The sequence below is a fragment of the Mus caroli genome, unplaced genomic scaffold (assembly GCF_978045245.1).
Source record: "Mus caroli unplaced genomic scaffold, Mus_caroli_1 scaffold_19, whole genome shotgun sequence".
NCBI lineage: Eukaryota > Metazoa > Chordata > Mammalia > Rodentia > Muridae > Mus > Mus caroli.
Genome location: NW_028227274.1, coordinates 56,055,048 through 56,069,798, shown reverse-complemented (window position 1 = coordinate 56,069,798; position 14,751 = coordinate 56,055,048). Strand labels below are relative to the sequence as shown.

Genomic DNA, 14,751 nt, shown 5'->3' with positions numbered 1-14,751 from the left:
TGGATTCTTGAAAGGCTTGCTTATTTTCAGTCAGCTATTGTTCTGGTTCATTCTCAGCCTGTCTATAATAATTAATAGCAGGTTAGAGAAATGCTCTGTGCAAAACAAAGGAATCTTAATAAAACTCAGATATGTATAACATGTGTCCCTTTCTTTCTTTCTTTCTTTCTTTCTTTCTTTCTTTCTTTCTCTCTTTTTTATTTTTTATTTTTTATTTTTCTGTTTTAGATCGCAATGAATGCTTGGAAATTCCTAATGTTTGCAGTCATGGGTTGTGTGTTGATTTGCAAGGGAGTTACCAGTGTATCTGCAACAATGGCTTTAAGGCTTCTCAAGACCAGACCATGTGCATGGGTAAGAAGGGTGCTCTGGCCCAGGGAGTGACGTGAGGCTGGGACTTAAGGGCAGATGATGACACCATCACATGACCCCAGCCACGAAGACGTCTCTGCCATGCTAAACAGTTTAAGGCTTTGATGTAAAACTGGCAAGCAGAGACAATACCACAGTAGGTTCTCAAAATGCTCAGCAAGTCTCAGCATTTTGCTCCTGAAGTTCCTATGAGATGATGTGCATTCAGGCACACTTGGGGCTAAGTGGAAATCACTCACACAGCATATTTTGGAGTGCAAACGAGGAGAAAGGGTGACCCTACTAACATAAGCACCATGCAAATACACATTCTTTTTATTGAGAATATAGCTTAGGACTTAACAGCACCAGTTTCAGCTTTAACTCTTAACATGATTGCAGAAGTGAATATAACCAGCGTCTTTAAAATGGATTCCCATTAGCCAACATAGCGGCTAGATAAGGAAATGCTCACAGTCAGCTATTGAATAGATCACAGGGCCCCCAGTGGAGGAGCTAGAGAAAGTACCCAAGGAGCTGAGGGGATCTGCAACCCTATAGGTGGAACAACAATATGAACTAACCAGTACCTCCTGGAACTCTGTCTCTAGCTGCATATGTATCAGGAGATGGTCTAGTCAGCCATCAGTGGAAAGAGAGGCCCATTGGTTGTGCAAACTTTATATGCCTCAGTACAGGGGAATGCCAGGGCCAAGAAGTGGGAGTGGGTGGGTGGGGTAGTGGGTAGGGGAGGGTGTAGGGGACTTTTGGGATAGCATTGGAAATGTAAATGAAATAATACCTAATTTAAATTTAAAAAAAAAAAAAAAGGAAATCAGAGTGGGGCTTAGGTTGTTTACAAAGGCACATACATGGTAGAGGGCAGAAGGGTGCCCTGAAGCTGGGACTGCCAGAATGTCCCAACTCTGATGTCAGTAGGGGGCTGGGCCTCTGCCAGAGTTCCTCTCTGTGCTTCATATTTGAAAGAGGAAAATTGAATTTAAAATTTGCTTATTCAGATGTAGCACACTCTCTGTGTGGGAAGGCCAAGGCTGTGTACCCAATCTTTGGGGATTCTAGATGCTTGCTAAGTGAGTGTGAAAGCTGGGCTTCAGTAGTGTGGAAGCGGTCCCTTCATGAAGTATCTGTGCAATGAGGAGCAGCTGGGGAAAGCCTCAGTTTACCCACTGCTCCCTGAGTGTACCGTCCCACCATGGGCTGCCCCAGAGTGATGGGGAAATCTCTAACTGGTGCCTGTGCGGAGGCTATCACAAGTTCCCGTCCCCTGTCCATGCACATTGTGGGAATGCTTGCTTTTACAAGAGACACGGGGGACTCCATCTGTGCTCTTGCAGAGAGTATAATCTGCGCCCCCGTCCCCAGATCCGTGATATTTATGACTCAGAAATTCATATGGGAAAAAAAAGCTGCCCTAGTGTTAGCAGTTCTTCCATGATAAAAGTCAGTCAGATCCTCAGACCTCTGGGACATAGCTCTCCTTCTAAAGAGCTGTGTCTGCTCCTTGTACGGTGGCTCTTTGCAAGGCTGGCCTCCCAGCTCAAAGGCCTTAAAGGAACTCTTTGCCAGTCCAAGAATGACCATCACAGCTCTGGCAGACCTTGTCCTTCCTGATTCACTCTGCCTTGCTAAATAAATGAATAAATAAATAAGAGTTAGATTGCATTTCTAAAGGTACCCACCAAGGTCTGTTCCCTTACTTGGCCACATCCTCCACCTGAGACTGACTACCAAGGTCTAGCTTTCTAAGTACTGAAGTCAAGCAATCAAATGACCACTTTGAGCTGCCCTAATTAGCATTCCCAATCAAAATGAATCCTAACATGGGTTTCGCCTTCAACTTTTATAAACCACCAACCACCATTGGGCCATGGCTGTCTCCTCTCCATCAAGAGGAGTCCTTTGTCCCCCTCCCGGACAAATACCCCTGTCCCCTCTCCCTCACTTCCTTCCCCTTCTTCTTTGTTTTCTATCTCCTGTCTTTGTCCCTTATTCCACAACCTTTTTCCCTCTGGGGCACATAAGTCTCCTTTGTGCTGAGAACTTGGTTTTGGGGGTATCCTGTGCTGAAACCGATCCTTTCAAGCCCTCTGCCTCCTGTCTGGGATAACCTTGCTAACTGTTCATGCCAGGAATTTTGGAAAGCTTATGATTAATTCTAAATGAACTCCTTGGATTTCACTATTTCATCAAAGGGGCTAAAGTTTTCCTTCTGAAATTAAGATATATAAATTCTTTAATAAGTGTTAAGAATGTTTTGCTATTTGACAAGCAAGCCCGCTCTCTGCAACATCTCTGCCGGTGGCACGCCTCTCCGCCCTCTGTTGCTGAGAATTGTACTGACCGATAGGGAATTAAATTTCTCCTTCGTAAATACATAAGTTTGATTTGTGCCCCCCTTTTCACGTTCTTATTTTTATTAAGTAAGCTTGGGTCCCTAGCACTCTCCTTAGAGCGGGCAAGAAGACGTTAGAGGTGCATGCCTGGTTCTAGGTAAAAGCTGAGTTCTTCTTGGTAGATGTCGACGAGTGTGAGCGGCACCCGTGCGGAAACGGGACTTGTAAGAACACTGTGGGATCCTACAACTGTCTGTGTTACCCTGGGTTCGAGCTCACTCACAACAACGATTGCCTAGGTAAGTCTTTCTGTCTGTCTGTCCTCGGACCTCCTTTACCCCTACAGAATGTACCGAAATAAAAAAATACATAAATAAAACCAAGAGCACGGGTGACTTTTGTTGCTAAACTTGCACGTGTGCCAGGAAATAGGCAAAGCCACTGCGAACCCCCCAGTTGCCCTCAGTGGGCCGTGTACTGCTTCCAGCCCTTTCTTACAAATCCAGTCTATCAGGGTGAAAGGTCACTGAGATGCCTGTAAGTGGATCAGGACTGATTTATAGTTTAGGCTCTCTGTCCCCTCTTGGTGAGACAGAGAGAGGGACCCTCTCTTATCCCCGTGTTACACCTCACAAGTTGTATGACTTCATTCCTAATCCACACTTGAACCCCTGCAGATTTCTACATACACAGGTCTGTGTCTTAAAATGTCCTTGTCCATCAGCTTCAAAAGCCTGTATGCCTTTCCCCACCCCACCCCCCCAAAAATGCACAGCAAACAGGTTTTGAGATGAACCCTCAAACTGCAGTGGTGCCTGGTACAGGGTTTCAGCTTTTTCCTCACAACCACATACAATTAGGACATGGGAACTGATGCTGGAGAGGTCCCCACAAGGAGGTGGAGCAAAGATAAGAAAAAGGGTAACAATGGTCTATTCCCTTTGTCATTTGTGTACAATCCTTATGTACAGGTAAAGGAGTTGGGTTATATCCCATAGTCCTTTCTCCTCTGCCAAAAGAAATACTCTCCAACTGGGGAAAAAAAAGAAAGACTCACCTTTAACCCGTAAAACTTTACCTGTTCATAAATGTCTAAATTATAGCTCCCGCCCTTGAAAAAAATGAGGAGGCCCTCAGTGTTCCCGATAGGGATAATGTGTGCCGTTTTCTTTTCTGTTATTAGAGTACAGTGTAGACCTTTTGTAAGGGTGTGTCGACACGCTCCCCACTGAAGCACTGACCCCTCTTTTGCTTTGCAGACATAGACGAGTGCAGCTCGTTTTTTGGCCAGGTGTGCAGAAACGGACGGTGCTTCAATGAAATCGGCTCCTTCAAGTGCCTGTGCAACGAGGGTTACGAACTGACTCCAGACGGCAAAAACTGTATCGGTAAGAAACTGGTGGCACACGCCTTTAATCCCAGCACTTAGGAGGCAGAGGCAGGCAGATTTCTGAGTTCGAGGCCAGCCTGGTCTACAAAGTGAGTTCTAGGACAGCCAGGGCTATACAGAGAAACCCTGTCTTAAAAAAAAAAAAAAGAAAGAAAGAAAGAAAGAAAGAAAGAAAGAAAGAAAAGAAAGAAAGAAAAGAACAAAAGGAAAGGAAAGGAAAGGAAAGGAAAGGAAAGGAAAGGAAAGGAAAGGAAAGGAAAGGAAAGAAGGAAAGGAAAGGAAAAAGGAAAGGAAAAAGGAAAGGAAAAAGGAAAGGAAAAAGGAAAGGAAAAAGGAAAGGAAAAAGGAAAGGAAAAAGGAAAGGAAAAAGGAAAGGAAAAAGGAAAGGAAAAAGGAAAGGAAAAAGGAAAGGAAAAAGGAAAGGAAAAAGGAAAGGAAAAAGGAAAGGAAAAAGGAAAGGAAAAAGGAAAGGAAAAAGGAAAGGAAAAAGGAAAGGAAAAAGGAAAGGAAAAAGGAAAGGAAAAAGGAAAGGAAAAAGGAAAGGAAAAAGGAAAGGAAAAAGGAAAGGAAAAAGGAAAGGAAAAAGGAAAGGAAAAAGGAAAGGAAAAAGGAAAGGAAAAAGGAAAGGAAAAAGGAAAGGAAAAAGGAAAGGAAAAAGGAAAGGAAAAAGGAAAGGAAAAAGGAAAGGAAAAAGGAAAGGAAAAAGGAAAGGAAAAAGGAAAGGAAAAAGGAAAGGAAAAAGGAAAGGAAAAAGGAAAGGAAAAAGGAAAGGAAAGGAAAGGAAAGGAAAGGAAAGGAAAGGAAAAAGGAAAGGAAAAAGGAAAGGAAAAAGGAAAGGAAAAAGGAAAGGAAAAAGGAAAGGAAAAAGGAAAGGAAAAAGGAAAGGAAAAAGGAAAGGAAAAAGGAAAGGAAAAAGGAAAGGAAAGGAAAGGAAAGGAAAGGAAAGGAAAGGAAAGGAAAGGAAAGGAAAGGAAAGGAAAGGAAAGGAAAGGAAAGGAAACTGAAGCTGCGCAGCCTGATGAGACAATATGAACTCCCACAGGCATACTCTGCTCATCCACGCTTTTATCATCAGATCGCAGGACTGCCATGACCTGTGTCGGGGTATTAATTGCCAGTTGGGAAGACATCATAGGGAGACTTTTTATTAGTGCTTGAGACTAGGTCTCAATAAATGTACATGAAGGAATGAATCATAACAATTAACAGCCTTATGAACCAGCTACAATATCGGAGGAGTGACAGGGTGTCTTTGTCCACAGTGACCCAACGGATCAGAGGGCCCAAGTGGAATCTATGTCACTGTCATTTAGCAGACAGATGTCTGCAATGATTGTCTCATTGTTACATTTTTTTTGTTTTTTTTTTTCTTTTGTCTTCTTTCTCTCTAAAGATACTAATGAGTGTGTCGCACTTCCTGGCTCCTGTTCTCCTGGGACCTGTCAGAATTTGGAGGGCTCCTTCAGGTGCATCTGCCCCCCTGGATATGAAGTGAGAAGCGAAAACTGCATTGGTGAGGATCGGGTTCATGCTGAGGTCATGAGTTGTGGGGGGAGAAAAAAGTGTGTGGGAGAAAAACAAACATCAACCCCAGCCACTGTGCACATGGGGGCCTCCGGGATGAAACACATAGCTGCCTGCATCTGTTTTATTGAACCATCAAAAATGGTTGGGTTAGCAGCTTAGGGATGTGGGCTTGTTTCCATCAACAGAAGTGCTAGTCAAGGGATTTTCCTTATACTCTGTAGCCACATTCTAAATGTCAGGAAAGACCATCTACTAAATTTTAAAAAGGTCTACAGTGTAATCTTTGGCATGTGATTTTAAAATAGCTATTAACGGTGTCCAGGCTCATGAAAATATGAAGCAGAAGCAGAAGCCTCGATGGTCCTCTTGACCGTTTCCCCTCTTGGGTAGGTGTTACTTATACAAAAGTAGAAAATATTCATCCCCTTGGATCGCTGATGTCTTCTACGGAACAGAACACTGTTCAGCCTCAGAATGGGCTCTCGGAATGCCCTACAGACCCGATGAGGGTGACCTCCGCACAGCCCACTTGATTCCACGTTCTATGAATTGCTCTTGTTGCATGATTGACATCTGAAGCAGCAGCAGCCAAGTGAGGTTTTGCTAGCACAGAGGGATCACAAAGGATGTCTTTGTCTCTGAGGCTTTCATTCCATCACCCATGTCAAGATCCCGAAGATGAAGAGCTCTGATGTTCACATTCGAGACAGTTGCTAGTTAAAAGGGCTATGGACTTCACAGAATTGAGCTGTGTTTCAGACCAAGTGACTAGGTATTATGAGTATCCCTAGTCATTCAATATAGTATATATAGTTTATTATGAGATTCGGTCGTATCTTCTAGCCAAAATAATAAAAGCATAGTCAAATAGTCAAATCAACTGGTAAAAAACGTTTCTTGAAAGTTTAAGATTATCTCTGCCAGTTTGTTAAATTTTGTTTGGGGGGATATGGAAGAGGAATTTTTATTTGTGTATGTATATGCACAGATGATTTTACAGCAAAGTAACAAAGAAATTCTGTAGTCCATCAATCCCTTTCTTTAAAGCTAGCAGTATTAACCACAATAGTGGTGTGTGTGTGTGTGTGTGTGTGTGTGTGTGTGTGTGTGTGTGTAGTGTATAAATATGTGTGTATGTGGTATGGCATGTGTGTGGACAGTATTCATGTATTGCAAGTATATGTGTATTTGTGTGTGTGGTATGTGTGTGTGTGTGTGTGTATATATGTGTGTATAGTGTGTGTTATGTATATACATGGTGGGAAGTATGTACTTGTATATAGTATACTTGTGTTATATGTGTGTGTGGTGTGTATGCATGTGTGCATGGTGTGTGTATACCATGCATATGTACAGGTGCTATTGCCCTTGTTCCCTTGAAACAGTCTCTCACTGAACCTGGAACGAGGCTCGAAGGCAGCTAGCCCTGGTGATCCTCGTGTATCTATATGTCTTAGAGCTGAAGCTACAGTCACATGGGACCAACCCCAGCCTTGACAGTAAATTCTGGGGATTTAAACTTGGGTCTTCATGTTTGCACAGTATCCAGTGAGCTCTCAGTTTTGGTCTTCATGTTCAATTTTGGTTCTTCATTGTATCCACTCCCGCCCTTATATGGAGTGATCACGACAGCTGCACGTAAGCTAGTGGTATGGGAATAGAAACGTGTGTGTTTCCGCACTGTGGCATCATAGGTACCTCTGTCTTGTTGAAAGCACTCACGTCTATGATTCAGTTTGCATTTCATTCGCATTGCCTTTCTTGACCTAAACCTTGCTCCTTGGACAACTATTATCTTCCTATGAAAAGTTTGTTTTTAGTTAAATTACTTTACCCTATACTAATTTTATACCAACTAAGTGTCTCTTGTACCAGTTTTTCTCAGATGAGATTCCTCTAACATGGTCATGCTCAGATGCAAACACACACAGAGTTGTGTGCACACATACACAGAGGCATATGTGCATTCCACAGATACGGTGGTGAGAATGTGGCAGCTCTGATATATAACAGTGGGCTTACAGAAGTGCAGATTTGACTTTTATGGGGTCTCCTACCTAACTGGAGAGACATATTATGTGAGTGAACCTGTTGAAAAGCTTTTCCTTACAATAGATCATGGTGAGCCCTGAACGTTAGGTGTGTCCGGGATGTAACAACACTTTAGAAAACTGAGGCAGGTGTGAGATGGCGTGTCACAGACACCAGCCACAAAGGGTCAGCAGTCACCCAGAGTCCCTCCTACATACTAGATAGGAATTTACTAATCAAAGAAAGATAAATCATAACTAGAAGAGACGCTCTGGAAGTGGGTACCATAGCATTGGGAAGGCTGAACTTGGTCCTGTAAGCATCATGAGGGAGGGAGTTTTTAAAAAGGGATGTGATCTGACTCGTTTAGAGAATTAAATTGAAAGCATGTGCCAGACATCACAGTGGGGGCAGAAGGCACAACATGAGTCAGATAGTCTTGGTATTGCATTCTAACTTTCTTGAAGTTGTAGTATTTTGTCTCTTGAATAAAATAACCTGCTAAATAAGTCTCTCTCTCTCTCTCTCTCTCTCTCTCTCTCTCTCTCTCTCTCTCTCACACACACACACACACACACACACACGCACGGTGAGAGAGACAGAGACAGACAGACTGAAAACCAATGGGAAAGATTCCTTATATTAAAGTGTCAGTCTGGACTTTGGGAAACGATACTCTCTCTCATAGTCTCGTTCCATTGACTGGATCATTCAGTACAATCAGTCGCATGTTTAGAAGGTGGCAGTGTGAAGAGAAGAACAGAGAAAAGATGCAGCCACTGGTGAAGAAATGTACAGTAACTGGGTGGTACCCAAAACTGTGTAGAGGGTACTGAGTAGTAGAACAGGCAGCTACACACTTGTGTGTAGGCATCAAAAAGCCAGAGGGATCCCGGGTTGGGTTTCCAAAGGAGGTGTTTGGGAGAGGGTCCATGAGTCAAGGCTGAATCTGTGAGACATGTATGTCAGTCATGTCAGATAGACAGAGAGGTCCCACCCATAGTTATCAAGTGTCAGGGACATGGAGGTGGGCATGAGAAACTCTGGCATGTGGCTGGCTCAAATTGGATATGATCTTTCACTTTTAAAGCAACAGTTTACCTTAAAAGGATAAATTCGCTACCTGCAGACTGTCATCTGCAGTTCCATTTAATAAATGTCCTTTAATGAATGACCATTGGAGTATGGACAGGTAGATTTATTTTCAACTGTAGAAAGGGATATTGATTAACAAACTCTCACTGTTCTGTAGATATAAATGAATGCGATGAGGACCCCAACATTTGCCTTTTTGGTTCCTGCACCAACACCCCAGGGGGCTTCCAGTGCATCTGCCCCCCTGGCTTTGTCTTATCTGACAACGGGAGGAGATGCTTCGGTAAGTGGTAGACTGACCTCCTCTGTCGCCCTCTCTCTCTTCATTGGGCTAGGACTTTATCATGACAAAAATGAGGTCTACTCATAATACACCATTTGCAACTGCAACCCAGATTTCTCAGCAGCGTCTCAGACAGACTGCCCGTAGAACACTCTGTTAGCGTTATTAACACATACTCTCTGATTTTATGCTAAGAGAAAATTTGTCTCACTGTACCGTTTTTATTTCGTTGCTGGCATGGGCTGTTATGTATCAGTACATGAGTTGCCTCGGGCACAGTTTAATTTACTGAAAGTTAAATTCATTGTTTTTATACAGCTTTGATGGGAGAGTCAACGGGGGAGACTGTGGGAATATGTTCCCGACTGAGGCTGATTTTACAAATCCCTAAACACATCATAAAAACATTTTAGATCTAATAACATTTTGTACGTGGATCACTTTAAACTAGCAAATGAAAGTGACCCATGGAGAATGCCCAGGCCTGTCTCTTAACTACTGATCTTGTGTGTGCCCTGTGTCCTGCTCATGAGAAATGTTCGATCAGAACCAGTTGCATCATGTTGTCCCATGTGTTTAAAGAGCAGTGAGGAGCTCTGCTGTTTGCTTTCCCAATTAGATACTCGCCAGAGCTTCTGCTTCACCAACTTTGAAAACGGAAAGTGTTCTGTACCCAAAGCCTTCAACACCACCAAAGCAAAATGCTGTTGCAGCAAGATGCCAGGCGAGGGCTGGGGGGATCCGTGTGAGCTGTGCCCCAAAGATGACGAAGGTGAGAGCAATGGCAGGGAGACAGAGAAAGAGAGGGAGAGGGGGTGGGGGGAGACAGGGAGATAGGGAGGGAGAAGGAGAGAAGGAGGGAGAAGGAGAGGGAGGGAGGGAATTTTGTTGAGACTTTGTAGAGGGGGAAGTTATACCTTTGTATAGAACTTTGTATAGGTTCTGTGAGCAGCCACTTGGCAAGATCCACCCCCGCCCCAACATTCATGTATAGCCTGTGTACACTGATACCGAGACCACCCACTTACCTTTCCTTTTAACACATTAGTCCTACGTGCTTTCTGAAGACTTAACTGGGCAGAAGAGGCAAGAAAAGGATGGAAAATAAACTCCACATAACTCCACAAGTCCCAAGCTGAAAGTGCTAAAGACAAGCTTGGCAATAGAGCATAGGCCTAACACCAGCAAGGCTAGAGTTTAATCTTTACCATCAAAAAGAAATACATAGATAAGAAAATCCCATGTCGGTGTAATTTCATGGGCTGTGGTTCTCATAATGTTACACAAGATTCCGAGAACTAAAATCAACACAATGGCCCCAAAGCCCCCAAGGGATCCATCAGCACCAGTGAATTATAGAGTAACTCCCAGCGAGGTCACCCTGGGGAGGGTCGGTCACTAGATTAGAAATGGTTTCTGTGTGTATAAAGGACAGGGAAGTTTTTGGACTTCCTGGTGTTAAACAGAGGTAGAGTCCTCAGGCTGGTGAGATCCTAGTAGAAGCTCAGATAGCCTCTCTGAGTCTGCTCAGCGTTGGGCATTAAAACAAAACAAAAATGGTCATGTACAGTTGTGTGAACCTTTACACCTAGCACTCGAGAGGCAGAAAGCAGGCCGATCTCATGAGTGTAAGGCCAGCCTGGTCTACAGAGCAAGTTTCAGACTCTGTTGCAAAACAACAGACCAGAAAAAAAGATGAAAGAAAGAAAAGGAAAAGAGCACACTCTTGTTAAAGATGGCTTTGTACAGAACGTTAACTGGTTCTTAAAATGAAGCTCTTGAGTGATGGAGGCTCCGTTTCTCCACAGTTGCCTTCCAGGATCTGTGTCCATATGGCCATGGGACAGTCCCCAGTCTCCATGACACACGTGAAGGTAGGCTTTGGCGCAGTTTATTTTTACTGTCACATTTTATAAAAATAGATAAATTTCTCATTTATTTTATAAATCATGCTAGTTTTAGAATGCCCTGTAGTATGTTATATCTAAAGAATGATTTTAATAGTTTATGAGCCATATGTTATATGTGTGTGTGTGTGTTTGTGTGTGTGTATCATATGACTATACTGATACGTGAAATATCTGTTTTTCTGACAAAAGGAGTATGTATGTTCCATTCATGTTAGTTGTGTGCTTAGTAGATGTGGACATATTAGCATATCATTCTATATGCGTGAGCTCATGGGAGTGTCCTATTTTAGATGTCAATGAGTGTCTTGAGAGCCCAGGCATTTGCTCAAATGGTCAGTGCATCAACACTGATGGATCTTTCCGATGTGAGTGTCCAATGGGCTACAACCTGGATTACACTGGAGTCCGATGTGTAGGTGAGTATTGGCTCTGTTTTCCGTAGCTCGGACGCCCTGTTGTATTCTTCTATCTGCCCAAAGGCCCCTCAGGTAGCCTCAGTGGTGGTGGGAAGATTTAGAAGACCAAGATGAGCTGATAACAGTATCTTCGTCTCTCCTACCTTTTCCCATGCAACTTGACTCGTTATGAAGATGGAGTTTCCTAGTATCTGTCTTTAACCAATTATACAATCTCTAAAGCCTTGGGATGTAGTTCAATGATAGGTTATATTTGCTTTGCATGCATAAGGCCTTATTTTGGTCCCTAGCATTTAAAACAAGCAAACAAGCAGTGAATAAATGAATGATTGAATGAATGAATGGCAAAGCCTGGGTAGGAGAATAACTGGGAGAACTGTCCGTTTTGTCTTGCATCCTTCTTGATGCAGATGTCCACAGACAGCCTCTGGCTTTGGGACCGTTGCAGAAAGCATTACCATCTGGGACTGAGAGCCTTGAAAAGTGGCCCTTCAGGCCACTTTATGCACTGTATCAAAGCTGGCCAGGGCCAAAGGGAAGGTGCTGGGACGGGGTGCTGTGTCACCATGCCCTCTTCAGATCCTTGGCATGCGTGTCTGGGGCTCTGCACGGCTTCCTCTTGTTTTACAGACACCGACGAGTGCTCCATCGGCAACCCCTGCGGGAACGGAACGTGCACCAACGTGATCGGGAGCTTCGAATGCAACTGCAATGAAGGCTTTGAGCCGGGGCCCATGATGAACTGCGAAGGCAAGTCCTCCTGCCTTGAGGATCAACGCTCTCTTCCTTTGAGAATACAGAATTCGTTTTTTGAAAATTGCCTCCACCTTTAGTCACTGTGTTATTCTCCTGTTCATCCTCATCCCGTGTAGTTTCCCTCATTTCATTGAGCAGTTCCAGGAGTTCTTCTACACCCTTATCTCCTGACAGCAGCCCCTGAGTGGCTCAGGGCTGGCCTTCATCATTTTCTCTTTCTTTAAGACTCCATTACGTTTTCTATATTTTCTTGGCTTCTCAATATATCAGTTAACTTTTAATTTATTCTCTGGATATTGGAAAGGATACATCGTGGACTCGGTTACATTGTGTTCATGCCTTTTTTCCCCCTATAGCAGAGTTAACTTGTGTAGACACAGTCGCAGCCTGCTCAGGCCATTGAAGGCTCTGGTTTCAGTTCTACCTTTGGTACCTACAGGCTTCTTTCGGCTTCGTCCCAAGCAAACATAGTACAGTCAGCAGCCTAGGCTGTGTGCACAGAAAAGAAGAAAGTACACCACCTCTCTTTCCTGGTGATCCTTTCCAGAACCTCATTCACTCTGGAGCACCATGGTGACCTCAGGATTGTGTCCCCTGGACAGACTATTAGGAAGTTTAGATTTAGCTACCAGGCTGCCACCGGCAGGATACTGGTCATCCATAGGGCAGATTGGGAGAAGGAAAGAGAGAGGGAGAGATCAACCAATCGTTAATGTTAGTCCTTGTAGTTTCCTAGCTCTGAATTTTTACTCATCACCAACACTCCAGGTAGCTTTTGTAATTCTTCAGCATATAGCTGTTAGCTTCCTGGAAGACAGTTTTGCCAGGTTCTGTATTGTATGTACCAGAAGCAAAAGTCCTGGTACCTCGTTGTTTCCTATATGATCTGTGAGAAAGCACATTAGTGTCTCTTTCAAGAAATAACTAAGAAGGCAAGATGCCCTGAGTCTCTCATGCTGAGCATGTGCCCATTTCTTTGGCCAGACATCAATGAGTGTGCCCAGAACCCGCTGCTCTGTGCTTTCCGCTGCATGAACACTTTCGGATCTTACGAATGCACGTGCCCAGTTGGCTACGCCCTCAGGGAAGACCAAAAGATGTGTAAAGGTAAGGAAGACCACAGTCAGGGGGAGAGCAGCAGCTTGACCTGCCTCCTCCTGCACCCGTACGGGGGGGGGGGGGGGGGCGGGAGGGGGGAAAGGAGTGGGGGTGTGTCAGCTTTGCTGTAGACTTCCTCTCCTAGATAACAGGACACTTAAAAGTCTGTGGGTAAGATGGCTTGAGCATCCCATTGCTGTCACGTGCCCAGGCCCTATTACAGCAAAAGTCACCCTCCCCTGATCTCATTCTAAGGACCAGTCCTGAAAGTGTTATACATCTGGACTACAAGCAGATGTTTGAAAGACTAGGCATCTTTGTCCCTCTGTCACACCAGATGACAACATGACAAGAGTCAGAAGAGCAGAAGTATGACTGAAGAATTGCTAACACCTAGCCCTCGAATCAGAATGTGCTGTTTGTAACCGTTTTCCCCTTCTGATGCATCTTTAATCAATGCTCTCTAGATCTAGATGAGTGTGCCGAGGGACTGCACGACTGCGAGTCTAGAGGCATGATGTGCAAGAACCTGATCGGCACCTTCATGTGCATCTGCCCCCCTGGCATGGCCCGCAGGCCTGATGGCGAGGGCTGTGTAGGTAAGTTCCCAAGGGAGGGTCTCTGAGCAAGGCTGTCGCTCCAAGCCAGATGTAACACTGATCCCAGAGGAGCTAAACCTGAGCCAGCTCCAATCCCGGCTGTACTGAGGCTAGCCTTCATGATCTCTGCGTCCAGGGTAGCACTCAAGGGTCAGGATCATGCTGGGGAGAGGGGGGAGGGGAGGGTGGGTTCAGGCTGCTGGAAACTGTGGGGGTGTTGTTATTTGTGAGCCTCTGTGACTTGTGTAAGCATCAAACTTAGATGTGTAGAAACTGTCCACGAAGTACCTCTACCCTTGCAGCCAAATGAAAGTTTAAGGCTAACAGTCTCACCTTGGTGTCCTCACCTTGGTGTCCTCACCTTGGTGTCCTCACCTTGGTGTCCTCACCTTGGTATCCTCACCTTGGTGTCCTCACCTTGGTGTCCTCACCTTGGTGGGGGAGTAGATAAGGAGCAGCCCAGCATTACTAGTCTCTTACCCCATCACCTAACACATCTGAGTTTCAATGCACTCATTTTTAAAGGGATGAAGTAGAGCTATTACTTCATGGCCCGTGCCAGTCTGGCCTCCCTCACGCCAGCGTGTCAGGGCTACCGTAGCCATTGTCTGTGTCCTTCTTTTCCAAAGCGCTGTCTGTTACCTGAGCAACTGCAGCCCACTGTACGGGCTTCCTCCTCTCTAAGAACAGGGGCTGTTTAACTTAGAACCTGTCACTCCCCTGCCAACCTCCACCACCTAGGGAAACTGAGGTCTTTTTTTTTTTAAAGAAACAACAGTCATTAATAATTTCCTGTTTCTTCGAAAACGAATGCCAAAATAAAAAATAAGATTTCTTAAAAATGAACTCCTCCACACAGTTGCCTGCTACTCAAGGTTAGAACAGGGAGGGGCTGTAAGTGGACACCAAGGATGCCCACTGGGGATGGGAACGCTAAGATT

At 44.5% G+C, this 14,751-nt stretch overlaps 1 protein-coding gene across 1 annotated transcript in view; it reads left to right on the top strand.

The window, feature by feature from the left end:
- Fbn2 (fibrillin 2) overlaps nt 1-14,751 on the top strand; it is a 198,052-nt gene that overhangs the window by 158,219 nt on the left and 25,082 nt on the right. The window contains exons 45-55 of the mRNA XM_021150431.2: nt 229-354; nt 2,888-3,004; nt 3,965-4,093; nt 5,489-5,608; nt 8,906-9,031; nt 9,651-9,803; nt 10,840-10,905; nt 11,232-11,357; nt 11,988-12,107; nt 13,098-13,220; nt 13,679-13,810. Coding sequence (XP_021006090.1) covers nt 229-354; nt 2,888-3,004; nt 3,965-4,093; nt 5,489-5,608; nt 8,906-9,031; nt 9,651-9,803; nt 10,840-10,905; nt 11,232-11,357; nt 11,988-12,107; nt 13,098-13,220; nt 13,679-13,810 — 1,338 coding nt within the window. The remainder of the gene's footprint in view (nt 1-228; nt 355-2,887; nt 3,005-3,964; nt 4,094-5,488; nt 5,609-8,905; nt 9,032-9,650; nt 9,804-10,839; nt 10,906-11,231; nt 11,358-11,987; nt 12,108-13,097; nt 13,221-13,678; nt 13,811-14,751) is intronic.